The sequence below is a fragment of the Brachyistius frenatus genome, unplaced genomic scaffold (genome assembly GCF_029030835.1).
Source record: "Brachyistius frenatus isolate BFR_SWC_R1_liver_20210118 unplaced genomic scaffold, ASM2903083v1 Contig_20, whole genome shotgun sequence".
Classification (NCBI taxonomy): Eukaryota; Metazoa; Chordata; class Actinopteri; family Embiotocidae; genus Brachyistius; species Brachyistius frenatus.
The window spans coordinates 3,401,489-3,416,255 of NW_027210619.1; the positions used below are offsets into that span (position 1 = coordinate 3,401,489).

Sequence of the window (14,767 nt, forward strand, 5' to 3'; positions counted from 1 at the left end):
AAACTATCAAATATATCTTAAAATGATTATATAAGCCTAAAAAAAGAGAAATGACGAATTGTCTTTTCAACCTCGTTTAATTAATAACTGTATAAATAAGACTTGAATCCTTTTTTTAATTTTTTTTTATGTATCTTGTATTTGTTTATGATCGTAGCTGGTGGATCTGCTCCGGAAGTGTTCGCTGACCCGGAAGTCCACCCCCCCCCCTCGCTCGGCTAGCAGCAAGGAAACGATGGCGGTGGACACTTCGACGGAACTTCTTTTTTTAGATACGTTTAAGCATCAAAATGCAGAGGTAATATTCCTGACGCATCAACACGCCATTTACTCCGGGCATAATGCATTCAAAGCTCACATCGTTTAAATTCGGTTGTTTTGGAGAAGGATGTTCAACTTCTATGCTAACAATGTTAGCTCGGCTAACATTAGCACTTGGGTCGTAGCTATTTATAACGCTGCTTTTATTTCACCACGCAGGTTCCTGTTTCACACACACACACAGTTGTACCAGACACGCTCGGCAAATGTTATTTGATTTGCATAATCAAATGGCTCCACAGAGAGGCTTCTTCTTGAATACTTGTTCTGTTTGTTTGCTCGTTAAGCCAGGTGGCTAATGCTAACTTCAAAGTGCCGAGCTGGTCATGTTTACCTCGGAGAAGGAAGGGAAAAGTTACTCTTCTAGTCAGCAGTGTTGGATGTGGTTAAAAACAATGGATGGCATTAATGTGTGTCTGCTGCGCCGCAGTTAACCAACGTGGATGTGGTGCGGTTTCCTTGCGGGGTGCTGATCACAGAGGTGCGGGTCATTCCTCCGGGCATCAAAGCACACAGCAACTTACCTGACAGCAGAGCATTTGGGTAAGAGCCGTAATACACTCACTCACACACAATGACACACATACTCTTAGTTTGGGAACACCCAGCTAAAAAAAAAGAAAAGAAAAAGCAGTCTAATCTAACAGTAAATCCCACCAGCATAGATGTTATGATAATGATTTGTTCATTCAGCTTTATGCTCATTCATTCAGAAATGTTGAATCATATCAGGTCATGCTGGAATTTGTTTCTAATAATTTGTCTATATCAATCACGTAAACGAGGGTGTAGAAAATACATATACAAAATTTGTGTTTTTAACTAGCAGTGACTGGAAAGGGATTGTTTTGTTGTTGTTGGATGCACAGTGCACATGTTGTGTTTACTTTGTGAAAACCTGAGCACTGGTATAAGATCGTTAGACAGTATGAGCAGATACCAGGTATCAGAATTATATTTTGGGAGAAAAAGTTGGCTTGGTTCATCTGGAGTTGCTGGAGATCCTTGATGTTATTGCCTCTGGGGATATTTGTTAGCTGAAGATACCTGGCGTGTACTGTGTGGACCTGTCAGAAATAGAGAGGCCAGTGTGAATGAAGAGGTGAGCGAGTTTGACACCTGAGCTCCATTGTTGAGTGGGTCCTGATTCCCACTGAGCCTGTTGAGTAATGTGATGTAATTGAACTAAATGAATGGACTCAATGTTCAAGAATGCACAAAACTGTAAGTGTAGAGGTGGCCGATTTGGATAAATTACTTTAGAATATGTAATTTTAAATGGCCAACTTGATTTATATTGGAAAAATATGTCCATGACTTCAGTAATAAAGTATATACCTACCTACCTACCTACCTAATAAACATATATTAACTATATGTTGATTATATTCAACAATCAAAACGGAACTTTATAAACTTCTTATTTAGAATTTAGACAGACTTTGTTTTTAAATAGCTTCAGATTGTACAGGTGTACCTAATAAAGTGACCACTGAGTGAGATTTTGTTATATCGTACACCCCACTGATGATATATAACTCATATCAGTGAAGCTTTCAGGTTACAAGGTGACTGAGTCCCGATTTTCTCATTGCTGTATGTGTCTTTCTGTGTTTCCAGGGAGACTTCTCCTCATGCCTTCCAGTTGGAGCTGTTCTTCAATAATGTCACCAAGCCCAACAACCCCACCTTCCACAGACTGGGCAGGTCAGAATGATTTCTCTCGTGTTGCTTCTTTAAACATCAGAGCCTCTTCTCCTTCTCTGTATTTCCTGCTCAGATTTCAAAAGCGCTTAAGATGCAGAAGTCTGTCTCACCTGTAGAACCAGTCACGGTAGCATCTGAGACCTGTTCTCATAGGCCTAGCGGGCACCCACCCATAATCAGGTGTCTTTGTTCCCATGCTGGCTAACTGGTCTCTCCAGAAACCCAACCCCACCCACTCTGTGGCAGAAAGTGTAGAGGTCTCAGTGAAATGGAGCAGTAGTGGCAGATTTGAGTCAAGCATTTTTATTCTATCATCATAATAACAGAGGCATGTGCACAGCAGCAGAACGTAAACATGTATTTAGAAGCCCATTGTGTAAGAGTTATTAAAAACTGTAAATACAACATGCCCGAGTTATTATCGCTGCTGGGAAAGTTGGGATGAGATTTTTCTAACCTGAGGAATTGCTCTTAAAATATCTTCCAAATGTTATAAACAGACAAGACTGAAATATTTTTGATATCTTAACCTAAGAAACAGTTTGATCAGCCGGTGTGATAATAAGAATCTCTGCACCATTGTGTACCATACCATCCCAAAAAAGATGCTCAACTTTAGGAATAGTTCATCATTGGTTTGTATTTGCAGTTTTATTTTAATATGCTCTTTCTTACTTTCTCCCCTCAGTCTGGAGTATGATGAGAACAAGTCCATTGTGTTCAGACCCAGTGGAAAGGTAAATGACAACATGATCGGTATTGTGTGTCTCTGTTGATTTGTGAATAATTAAATGGGCTCGTGTGTGCAGGTGAACACAGATGGCCTGGTGCTGCGTGGCTGGTACACAAGTCTGACTGTGGCAGTGTACGGGACAGCAGAGCGCTCACATTGTCATGACCAAGGCTCACCTCCTCCTCCTCCACCGCCGCCCCCTCAGCAGCCAAGCGGACTCAAGAGGATCATTAAACAAGGTGGGCGACATTAAGATAAAACTAAGCAGCACTCTCACCTTCACACCCGCGTCCTGAAAGTGAAACATCCCATCAATAGCTGCTAAATCTATTGGTGTCATTGTATTTTTTTTAAGAATGGGAAAAAGATGACCAGTACAATGGCAGCCCACCCAGACCAGCACCCAGAGGGCCTCGTACTCCACCTGGACCTCCACCCCCGGATGATGATGATGAGGAGCAGGTTCAGATGACAGGTCAGAGCTGTACATCTGTTTGATGTTATTATATTGTGTCCGCCACTGTCTCAAAAAGTGACAGGGATTCAGCATTAGATAGAGCTTTTGCTGGGTCAATTCCTCTCATATTTAAATGATCGCAACAGTAGTTATTCATGATTAAATTTAGAAGTTAGACTTTGAGAAAGTACTGCAGTCAGTGTCACTATAATATTCTGTGATTTTTACTGTTAAACGCTCAGTTTTTCCACCCATAATGGTTTAGCCCATTTACTACAATTTTGTGTACACAACATTATCTGTTTGAGCCGAGTATTTGAGTTCTCAGTTAAATAGTAAAACGAACATGGCAAGTACAGCTGTGCTTAATGTAGGGCATCTTTCATAGTACGTGTAATGTCACACTCTATTTTGATGATTACTATTGTTGCCTGGAAATATAAATAATCTTCACTCCAATGGGTTACACTTTTAAAGTAGTGACAAAGTGCCATATTATTGTGGAACAACACCTCAAGGGTTCGACTGACTCAATGTTACTACCTATCTTCACCAATCAAACGCCTCGCTACCTCACAGGATATTATGCGTACATACATACACACACACACACACACACTCACACACATGCATACATGTCTAAGTAAGTCTTTACATACTGAAGTGCCTGCTTGCCAGTTAGGAAAACAAAATTAAATAAAAGTGATTTGGAATTTTTTTTTTTAATGTTAAGTAAGAGGTTAAAAACCAAAAGGTCCTTAAACTGTTTTGCATAATTTTCCTATAATTAGTATGTATTTGTATATGCTTTCTGTGTATGTTGTAAAATCCACAGTGGGAGTGGTCAAAGATGAGACATGCGAGGGCCGTGACAACTACCTGGAGGCCGTGTCCCCTGAGAGGTCACTGCCTGTCAACGAAACCTACTCCGACGCTGAACAGGAGGAGGAGGGTGAGGAGGAGGAGGAAGAGGAGGAGCAGGAGGAGGAGGAAGATGCACGGACCGAGGGGAGCGTGCCGGAGGAGGAGGAGGAAGAAGAGGAGGAGGAAGATGAGGGTGAGGACGAGGAAGAGGAGATGGAGATGGAGGAAGGTAGGGGAGATCTTATGTGAGAGTAGGATAGTCTGCAATCCCAAATGGACACTCAGCCCTGAAGCCCTTGATACTAGAAAGTCAAGACTACACGTGGTTGTCAGATGTCCCAGGGGGCCACGGAAGCTGGGTCCATTTGGGACTGAGTAACAGTTGGAGAGAGTGTGTGTGCTCTGGCATGCTGTGTCTATCTACAACCACTGGATGCTGCGGTCTCTCAGCTCGCCCGCCCAGTGGCTCTTCTGAAGGCTTATGATGAACCCTCATAAGTTGTCATGTGGAGGCCTACCTGACGCGTCCTCACATCCGTGGCTGAATGTGTGCTGCAGTAGTGACATCATGCATGCCAAACTAACCCTGCATGTTTGGAGTGATGCTGCTCTGCAGGAGTGAGTGTTTGCATCTTTGTATGAGAAAGGGACTATACAGTTGTTGCTGGCCTCCTCATTGTCGCTCATTTTCAAACACATTTTTATGAAACGGAAGATGTTTTTGAATTTCTTTAGAGTTGATAAGTTTGCCTCCTTCTTTGCTCCTCTAGGTGATGATGGTTATGAGCAGATTTCCAGCGATGAGGACGACCTGGATAACGGCAGCTTCAAGTTGCCCACGTTTGACATGGACTACACTCCGGAGGACCTTGCATCTGTCCCACCTGTCCAGTATGACCCATACGAACGAGAACTCAGACCCTTGCTTTACTTCACCCCTCCATACAAGACCCGCTTTGATACCCAGTTTGAGAAGGCCAGTATAGAGGAGCCCAGGGATGCTGGTGGAACAGAAGGACCAGTGGGTGGAGAGGAGGCTGAGGCAGTTGCTCAGCTGAAAGAACTACTAACTACTACTGGTGAAGACAGAGACGCACGCTGGGTCACAGCTCTGGAAGAGGCACCTGGACTACTGGCCAAAGAATTGGCTCATTTAATCAAACAGGGAAAGGGAGAGATGGAGGAGCCTCTTAGAGTTTTAGTCCAGTGGGCTCTCCAAGCTCTGAGTATGGAGATGGCTCTCACGCAACCCATTGCACTTAACCTCAGACAGCTAAAAGCTGGTGCCAAGCTAGCATCACACCTGGCAGAGTGTCCGCAGGGCCTCACAGTGCTGCTGCGTGAGGGGGCCCTGAGTGTGCTGCTGGAGCTGCTCCACGCTGACCACGTCTCCTCCACTCTGAAGCTGAGTATCCTGAGAGCTTTGGATGCTCTGATTAGCGCTCCTGCTGGGGTGGGGGCTTTTCTACAGGCAGCAGATTCAGAGAAGAGTGGCTATCAGGTGAGCAAAACAAAGTTTGTCATCATTTTCTTTTACATTTCTTTGGCACAGATCCCAGAGCAAGGTACTTAAAAAAAAAAAATACAATTGAAAATGTTTAACTGATTTGTGCGCATTGAAAAATTTCATGGCAAATGGGACTGCTCCTACCATTTGTTATGTCCCTCATGAATGAGCTTTAAAATACAGCACATTTAAATTGATTACTACTTTACATCACAGACCAGGACTCACCACCCACCTTTTACTTTCACAGAACACACTGACTAGTTAAAGAATATGATGTGGTTTTGCATCATTAAGATGTGACGCTGAGCTTTATGTGCCTCACAGCGTCTCGTCCAGCTGTTCCTGCGTGAAGAAACAGTGAGGGTCATAACAGCTGGCAATGCCATATTACAGAAGAGCCACATGTATGAAGTGCTCGTTGACCTACAAAATACAGCAACGGCTTGGAGTGAACCACAGCAGGTAACAAGAGTCACTTCAAATATGTCACACGCTTTAAAGACTAAGGATCTTTTTTTTTTCTTTTTTTTTTCCAAATAATAATCATAACTGACTGGTATCCTCAGGAGGAGATGGACGATTCTGATATCCCCATGGAAGAGGAACCTGCACTAAGCTCCTCCCCTGTGAGCGAGGCAGAGCTTGATAGGTTGGCAGGGGTTTTGGAAGAGCTTCACCACTTGCTAGAGACTGCCCCTCACTGCATGGTGCAGCCCCCTGGAAAGGCCTTCCCCACTACTGCTAGAATAACAGGACCACAGGAAAGGGACAATCCATACCCAACACTGTTTAGGTACACAATCAGAGACACATGACCTCAAACCTCACTGTGTGGACATAAAGTTTCATGTAGTTTTGACTCATTGACTGAAATTCTATTTTTGCACTTATCTCCTTACAGGTATATGCATGCGTGCCGTTTCCTGGAAAGCACAGCAGCGGTGCTGTCAGCAGCTGCTGCAGCTGGCCATCTAGGTGTCACCCAAGCCGTCAGAGAACTCCTACGCTTCCTGTCGCTCACCCAGTCGGGTCTGCTCTTCCTTCTCGCCCAGCCCACACCCACCAACCTGCTGCTGCGTCTCCTGGCATCGATGGCAGAGTCTGAGGGCGAGGAGAGCACGTTTACAGGAGGAGAGGGAGGCTTCACGGGGCCGGGGGTCGGCGAAGAAGGCTTTGGCGTGTGGCTCATGCAGGCGCTGCACGCGCTGCAAGGGGTGTCAGAACTCATGAGCCATGTAGCCGCGGGAGGAGATGGCGGCGCAGGGCTAGAGGAAGGCGACAATGCAGAGGTCCTGGCCATGCTCCACGCGCTTTACTTGATGACCTTCACGCTGACAGGTCGTAGTGCCGTGGCCCACGTTCTCAGCCTGGACAACAACCTGTCCTGTCTGGTCACCCTGCTCAACCACCACAGCAAAGATGGACAGGGGTACAGCTGTCTTTTCCTTCTGTTTGTTTCTATGTTTATGCTGTGATTTTTAGTATGATTTGACTTTTTTCTTTCTTTCGTTCTTTCAGTGAGGCCAAAGCTCGCAAAGCAGTGACATATAACTATGCCTGTATGCTGGTCTTAATGGTGGTGCAGACCTCTAATGAACTGCGGATGATGGAACAGTTCGCCGTTCCCCTGCTAACTTTAGCCAAAGCAGATGACACCAATGCCAAGTTACAAGGTAAATATTACTTCTGTCACACACACACACACACACACACACACACACACACACACACACACACACACACACACACACACACACACACACACACACACACACACACACACACGGACCAGGCTATATAAGAAAACTTTGAATATTTAAGTGCATATATTTATGTCTCCTTGTTCTTCAGAGCTTGGTAAATGGCTGGAACCTCTGGAAAAACTTCGCTTTGAGATGGGCAGCATTTCTACCCTCATTGACTACATCAAGCAGGTGCAGATTTCTCACTCAATATACATCCTGCTGCAGTAAAGCAACATTTCAGTATGTTTTCATCTTAAGTAGCTCCATGACCTTTTAGCCACGTATATTGCCTGATGAAATTTCTAATAACTGCTTAGTCCTTATAAATCTCTTCAGTTGTCAGTTATTGGGCGGCTGCCAAAGATTTGTCAATTACATCTAATTCAATGAGTCTATTAACTCTTTCAGTGTGGGAATAAAGGCTCTCCCTACCTTACCCCTTCTACTGAGTTGAAATTTATAGAGCTGATTCTGTATTAACTGTACAGCCTTGTCACTGTTTGTATTCAGGCCAGCTGACAAGGTGACTCTGAACAAAAACTTCCTAAACAATAAAACTGTTAATGAAGCAGGAAATATTTTGTGTCGTATGTCACTCTAAACATGGTTCTCTTTTGGCTTCAGAATCTGGAAAATGTGTTAAGTGCTGAGGGAACAGGGCTGGTCACTGCTCTGAGGGTCCTCTGTCACATAGGCTGCCCCCCTCCTGCTGTAGAAGGTAAAGAGACACCAAAGATGATTTTGGAACTAATAAGAGATGAAAACTAAATGCGTCTTTAGTTGTCTAATTAGACTTGTTGTAATCTAACTGGTAACCGTGGTCGTGAATGTTGAGTGCAGAAGAGAGGAGGCCGTTTCTGTACCATAGCAGAGACATTTGTACCAAGACATGTACACTTCATCATGTCTTCCTCCTCTTTGCAGGTCAGCAGAGGGATCTGAAGTGGAGTCTTGCAAGTGTCCAGCTGTTCTCCGGGGAGGGGCTGGACACGTGTGTGCGTGTCCTGCAGAAGCTGTGCAGCGTGTTACTGCAGCCATGGCGCGTGCACGGACACATGGGCCCGACGCCGCAGCGCTGCATGATCCTCAGTATATGCATCAGCACGCTCAGGCTGCTGCGCACCATGCTAACCGAGCTGCTGCGCGGGGGAGCTTTCCAGTTCAGGGACACTCGTGTGGCCAACGTGTTGGTGACTCTCCACATGATAGTGTGCTCTATCCCTGCGTCTGGACGTCTAGACGGGGAGGAGACCAGAGTGCAGGCGCTCATCGTTGATGTGCTGCTCACCTTCACACAGGGTGTCAATGAGGAGGTATGTGAATGAGTGAGAGGGTTAAACAACCTGCACGATGTGTCATTAGTAGTTCATATTTGTGAGACGATGTTTGTGTCTGCTGCAGGTGACTCACACGGAAGAGACTCTGGCCAGCAACACATGGTCTCTGATGTTAAAGGAGGTTTTGGTCTCATTGCTGAAAGCTCCTGAAGGTCTCTTCTCTGGCCTGACATTGCTGTCTGAGCTCCTTCCTCTTCCACTGCCAATGCAGAGTACTCAGGTAACCTGTTGGTCACTCATCCATCCTGTAACTTCCTTTGACCTTCTGATGATTCTTGTCTCCGCATACATGCTAATATTATGAGACGTTTGTGTCCATAGGTGATATCAGTCCAAGATGTGGCTGTAGCCTTAAACACAAGGAAGCTTTGGAGCATGCACATACGGGCACAGTGGAAAGTGTTGTCCGAGGCGCTGAGGTGTGTGTGCGCCACCAGCTGCCCTCCTCTCCTTGCCATGCTGAGGAGAGTGTGTGTTCAGCTGGCAGACCTGTCTTCACCCACTGCAACACTCATCATGAAGACCCTGCTGGAGCTGCTGCTGGAGGAGCTGCAGCCGTGAGTGAAGAACACGCACGCACGCACGCACACACACACACACACACACACACACACTTTTGTATTTGTCATGTAAATTGTATTTAAAGTGTCTGCAATCTGCTGCCTGCAGGGCGGAGGGGAAAGGTGTGTTCTGGGGCCAAGTGTTGCGTCTGCTCTCTTTGATGGACGCTCTGGTGTCTCAGAGAGCTTGTAAAAGCGCAGCTCTGCACCTGCTGTCGGGGTCGGTCTCTGGAGATGAACAACTGGCCGATCTGTTCCCCCTGCTTTTGTCTCTGTTGGTCCCTTCGAAGGAGCACCCCTTACAACAACAGCAATGCAGTGTATTAGTGGGGACAATATTACAGTCACTGTGTGACCAGGTAAGGATGACAGTGCACTTCAACCGAAAGGTGTATACAACTTCCTACAGGGAAAAGAAAAAACAGCCTAAAGATGTTAATCTCTTGTCTTGATCAGGACATTTCTCTGGTGGTGTCTCCACCTGGTGTTAACTGTGTGTCGGAGGCTGAGCAGCTGGCCAATGCACTTCCAGGGCGAGATATGATGTCATCAGTGTGCAGTTCCCTGTTGGAGGTTTTGGGGAATGCAGAGAGCAGCGTGCCGCTTCTCCTCACCTGCATCAGGACTTTGACATTTCTCACAGAGAACGACTATGGACTGTACCACCTCAAAGTGTAAATGGAAATGTTCCCCTCTTGGTTCTTTGCTTCATCGCTGTCTCTCCGTCCTACCTTCCTCTCCTTCTGGAGGTTTTACCATTTTCCCAGTTAAACAAGACTTTGATTAGACTTTGTCTGTGTTTCAGTGCTCTGAAGAAACATGGTGTGGGACTCTGCTCGCTGTTAAAGAGGCTGGTGTTTTCCTTCAACAAGGACTCAGCGGATCTGCTCTCAGCTCTGCTTGACTTTCTCAGGCAGATCCTCAACACAGAAACCATGGTAAATACACCTTAAATTGATATTTAAATTTCTGAAATGAGAATAAACCCTTCAAGATGTGTCATGTCTTTGTTTAAGGGAGTCCCAAAACAAAAATTTACACAGAGAACAAAACAATAGAGAACACAAATAACAATATATTAGATAAATAAATCCATCTATTTGACAACAAGAAGAGAAGAGGGTTACAGCCTGAGGAGATGAAGTGGGGAATGAATATGTACAGGTAAATGATTATAGTCTGAGGGGGCTCTAAACATATAAGCAAACAAATAAATATCATTAGAGACAGGGAAACACAGAGGAGCTCATCAAAGCCTCTTAGTGACTTATCAGAAGTGTACGGAGATTGCTTTGAGCAATACACATATTTATAATTATTGCATTACAGTTGCAGGTGGTTTTATTTTAATATAATTTGTGGCAATCATTTGTGCATTTGTTTTGTGGTTTCGTCATCAAATATATCTTGAAACAAGTGAATGGAACGACAATACGAGTACTTGTTAGGGATAATTGGATAAGTGCTGCTTTGGAAGTAATTAGCTGCTTTGGGTTTTCTCTCCATCCTTACAGGTTGTTGCCAGTCTAATCTCCCTTTGTCAAACATTTACTGGCGTTTTCTTTCCTGCAGCACCAATAAAAAGCCCCCATGTGTTCGTATAGTATTTCAGTGTGGTTCACTAAAATCCCTAACTTTCCATTAGGGAAAACACAGCTAAACTTTCATTGTTCATTTTACTTTTCTTACTTGTAATATTTACTTATCACAGCTTGTATGTGATTGTAATTGGTCTTGATTGCAAGTGTGTCTTTTGATCCAGTGTGTTGAGGAGGGCCATGGGTCCAGCGAAGAGGCCACTTTTGTTCCTCCACGGTTGATGTCGGGTTCTGAGATGAAAGTTCTGCTACAGTGGGAGGAGTCCGAGTCACATCCACTGCCTGCTCTAGAGAAACAGATCACGGTACAAACAACGCGCATGTGTACAGTATACATTTTATAAAATAAGGGTCAATGCTGCCTTGGCATTCAACTTCCTGTGTGTGTGTGTGTGTGTGTGTGTGTGTGTGTGTATAGAAACTGTGTAAAGAAGATGATTCACTGGAAACCATGTTGGAGAACGTGATTATTCTGAGGCAGACGTTGGAGACGGCCACAGACACGCCTCCTGCAGCCGATACTGAGCCCACTCTGCCAGCACCAGAGACACTGGGGGCCCAGTTTAATCACAGGTTCGACCTCTGGATGATCTGCATCTCTTTGCTTTCTCCGTGTTCTTTTAATCATCCGTCACCATCAGGGAAAATGTCAAATTGCAGTGACAAAACATGACGGAAACTTTTAGTCATGTAGCTTTTATTAAAACTAAAGCTAGAACTAATTCTGATCCACATGAGCTAAAAAAAAAAAATGTGTTTAAACTAATCATCGTGTATTTTTATATGTAGGACAGTGTTTATTCTGTCAGAAGCTCTGGATGAGCAGCTGAAGGCTCTGTGGTTCTCTCCCTTCCAAACTGATGACATAGAAACAGACCTTGATATGGTAAGTGTGTGTATGTGTGTGCGCATTTTTACCCATTACCTTTTCGTTGTCAGTGCAGTTTTGCTGTATTACCAGCAGATAGGATGTCCCGTATTCATCATTCTTAAAAATCCAAATATTTACTGCACAATATCTGTATTGCCACAGTGACCACCCTAAGGCAAGCAGCATAGTCTGTACTTGTATGAAAAACTGGTTCACACCAAGGTGTGTCCAAAACCTCAACACTGAATTAAGACATTTTCATGTTCAGACATGTGCCACATTGCTCTGATTCATCCAATTAAGTTCAAGTACTTCTTGTTTTGTTTTTTTCCATTTTTTTTTGTTGTTTTTTTCCAAAAAACATAAAGCTTCTTTTCTTCTTTATCTGACTTAATTCAGAAAAAACACCAAACAACGACATTGTATCATGTCTGTTTATTTGTGTGCATTGTGTCTATGATTGCCTCTTTGTCTGTGTGGCAGGTGAAAGTGGACCTGGTAGGTTTGGCTCAGGATTGTTGTCCAGAGCTGGACCTCAAGGCAGAGCTGGAGCGCTCCTTCCTGTCTGAGCCTTCCTCTCCTGGTCACAACAAGGCTCCTAAAGGCTTCCGACTGGGCAAACACAAACACGAGACCTTCATTACATCAAGGTACAGCTCCAGTATTAACTTCAATTCGTTTACTTGTCACAGAATTAACATCTTGAATCCAGTTTCAAATCGACTTACTGAGCGTCGTTTTGCGCTCGTCTTGTCTCGTCCGCAGCGGTAAATCCGACTACATTGAGCCTGCTAAAAGAGCCCACATCATGGCGGCTCCTCGCGGCCGCGGAGGTCGAGGAGGGTTTGGGCAGAACGTCTCCCGACCACATGACATATTCCGCCTGCGCAAACAGAACACTTCCCGCCCTCCCAGCATGCACGTGGACGACTTTGTTGCAGCAGAGTTTAAAGACATTACGACCCCTCTCGGCCTTTTGCCCCCTAAGCGTCCCCCAAAGAGCACCCCCAAACCCCCCACCAGAGGACTGTTCACTGGAAACAGAGGCAGAGCTACTTTCCACAGCCAGACTCGCTTTTTCACACCACTACAACCTAAAGGTGTTCTGCTGTCAGGTACATACACAGATACACAGACACATAAATCCTTCCTGAAAAAGTCATATTGTAAAACAGTTTTTTGTGTTAAAGAGACCTGTGTTTATGATCGTCCAGTACTCGTGTCAACACATTGATGTTTGTCAAAATTGCCTTCCTGACTTAAAACTACCTCAATTATTAGTCTGTTGCAGAAAAACACTATCCACATTTCCACTTTGCTGCTCAGGTGTAGTGGCTCAAGTTGTCCAATAAACAAAAAAATAATTTATATTTAGCTTTCTTGATAGAAATGCACATAATGAAATGAGCGAAAAGTAAACGTAAAAATTGGTGGAAGTTTTTTTTAATTTTATTTTTTCTCAGCTCTTTAGTGTCTGCTGGCACGTGGCCGACATCATTTTGTGTTTTGCTAAAACTTACAATACATTCCTATTATAATTTTGTCCCAAATGTAACACTATACATACACTGATCAGCAATAACATTAAAACCTCTGGCAGGTGAAGTATTAAGTATAATACAACAGTTCAGCAATAAATCCTCCTTTTATAAGGATTATAATGTTCAGTTGTTATTGAATCTGTATGCGAGAGGTATTGATTTATTTTAATGGTCATTTTAGAAGCTGTAATTTGAGGAGCTGTTGGACTGGACTCGGTTATACTGAGAAGTGTTCTTCACATTTTGTCACTCCTATTTAAATGAATGAAAATATTAGGATCATGCCAGTGGTTTTAATGTTGTGGTTGATTAGTTTATACTGAATATAGTTTTTACCCTTAAAAACTATAAACATGAGAATACATTTTTTTTACTGTGGAAACAGAAGTTTGAGTGAAGCCTACTTAGTAGCTTTTTCCAGAACTTTGAACTATTCTCGTGGTCTTTATCAGCCGATAACATGTTCTCAGTAGAAGGTCATTTGTCATCACATAACTGCTGAAACACACTTAGATCACATAATGAAGACAGAGATTTGATTAACTGGCAGGCAAGTGAGGAAATAGACCTTTAATTAAGGTTTTTAAAAAAAGAAATGTCAAACTGCTATGGTGTAGATATTTTTGGCACTCTTCATGACGCTGCATTAGTTGGCCAGTAGAGGGTGACAGATCCTCTCTTTTTGGTTCTGTAGGCAACTACACTCGAAGAGAAGGAGGCCGTGGTTCATCATGGAGCGGCCAAGTTCCAGCTGTCACTCACAGAGGAACATACAGTGAACCCCGTGGAGGTCAGAGCAACTTCACACGAGGACCTCTGCCGTCCAGACAGCCCCCAGCAAGTATGTACTGCACGCACGCACACTTTTTTCTGGATGTTGGGTTATGAGTTTCTAAACACTGGACACCTTTTATCTTCTCCAGGTGCGTATCGGCTGGCTCCAAGGGACCGAGCACCGCGGGGCAGAGGAGGCACCGGACTGTCTTGGCTCAGCGGGGGAGGAGGTGGAGGCAGTGCTGGAGGGGGTGGCGGGGGAGGTGGGGGAGGTGGAGGCGGGGGAAGAGGATCTCAGGGGAGCAAGTTCAGTGGTGGGGGAGGGAGCGGAGGTGGGAGGGGCAGACACGTTCGCTCCTTCACCAGGTAAATTCACCTGGGCAATGACTGCTGCCTCTCATGGCAACAAATGGACCAATCAGGATACAGTATTTTTTAGTGTATGCTGTCTCCATGGAAATGGTGTGGTAGGAATTTGTCACAATGTCGTACAAACTATGTTGATGTTTTATGTTTTCTTATCATGAGCTGTGTTAAGAGAATAAAGGTAATAGTAAATAAGCTTTTGTGTTTTTAAACACTAAATGAAATAATGAACAGATGCAGAGGCTGAAAGCTTATTACTCATTTTGATTGTCTACAGAAAGGGCAAAAATCAAACAACACTGAAGTCCTTTTAGATGTGTGATGAGAATTAAGTGTGAAAGATTCAGCTACATTAAATCTGACTTCTTTTTTTTTTAAAGGTT

At 44.2% G+C, this 14,767-nt stretch overlaps 1 protein-coding gene across 2 annotated transcripts; it reads left to right on the forward strand.

Annotated features, from left to right (window-relative positions):
• The first annotated feature begins 214 nt into the window (after positions 1–214).
• Positions 215–14,755, forward strand: virma (vir like m6A methyltransferase associated). 2 transcript variants are annotated; one of them, XM_069696028.1, is made up of 27 exons: positions 215–298; positions 752–864; positions 1,942–2,028; positions 2,717–2,765; positions 2,838–3,000; positions 3,117–3,236; positions 4,054–4,311; positions 4,853–5,583; positions 5,917–6,054; positions 6,159–6,385; positions 6,494–7,021; positions 7,111–7,265; positions 7,444–7,526; positions 7,962–8,055; positions 8,262–8,650; positions 8,739–8,894; positions 8,996–9,231; positions 9,344–9,593; positions 9,691–9,908; positions 10,040–10,172; positions 10,997–11,137; positions 11,251–11,405; positions 11,622–11,718; positions 12,187–12,353; positions 12,469–12,818; positions 13,939–14,085; positions 14,168–14,755. In XM_069696028.1, exons 1-27 carry the CDS (start codon positions 236–238, stop codon positions 14,386–14,388), a joined length of 5,469 nt encoding a protein of 1,822 aa, XP_069552129.1. In that variant the 5' UTR covers positions 215–235; the 3' UTR covers positions 14,389–14,755. The 2 variants fall into 2 exon arrangements, with proteins under 2 accessions (XP_069552129.1, XP_069552130.1); XM_069696029.1 differs by having other exon boundaries at positions 4,054–4,275.
• The last annotated feature ends 12 nt before the right edge of the window (positions 14,756–14,767 follow it).

What these genes read in the sequence shown, in the direction of transcription:
- virma (XM_069696028.1), top strand. Translation starts at nt 236, where the DNA reads ATGGCGGTGGACACTTCGACGGAACTTCTTTTTTTAGATACGTTTAAG. An exon ending in TGCCAATGCAGAGTACTCAG is followed by an intron (nt 8,895 to 8,995) that starts GTAACCTGTTGG and finishes TTGTGTCCATAG; the next exon opens with GTGATATCAGTCCAAGATGT. An exon ending in TAAAGGTGTTCTGCTGTCAG is followed by an intron (nt 12,819 to 13,938) that starts GTACATACACAG and finishes TTGGTTCTGTAG; the next exon opens with GCAACTACACTCGAAGAGAA.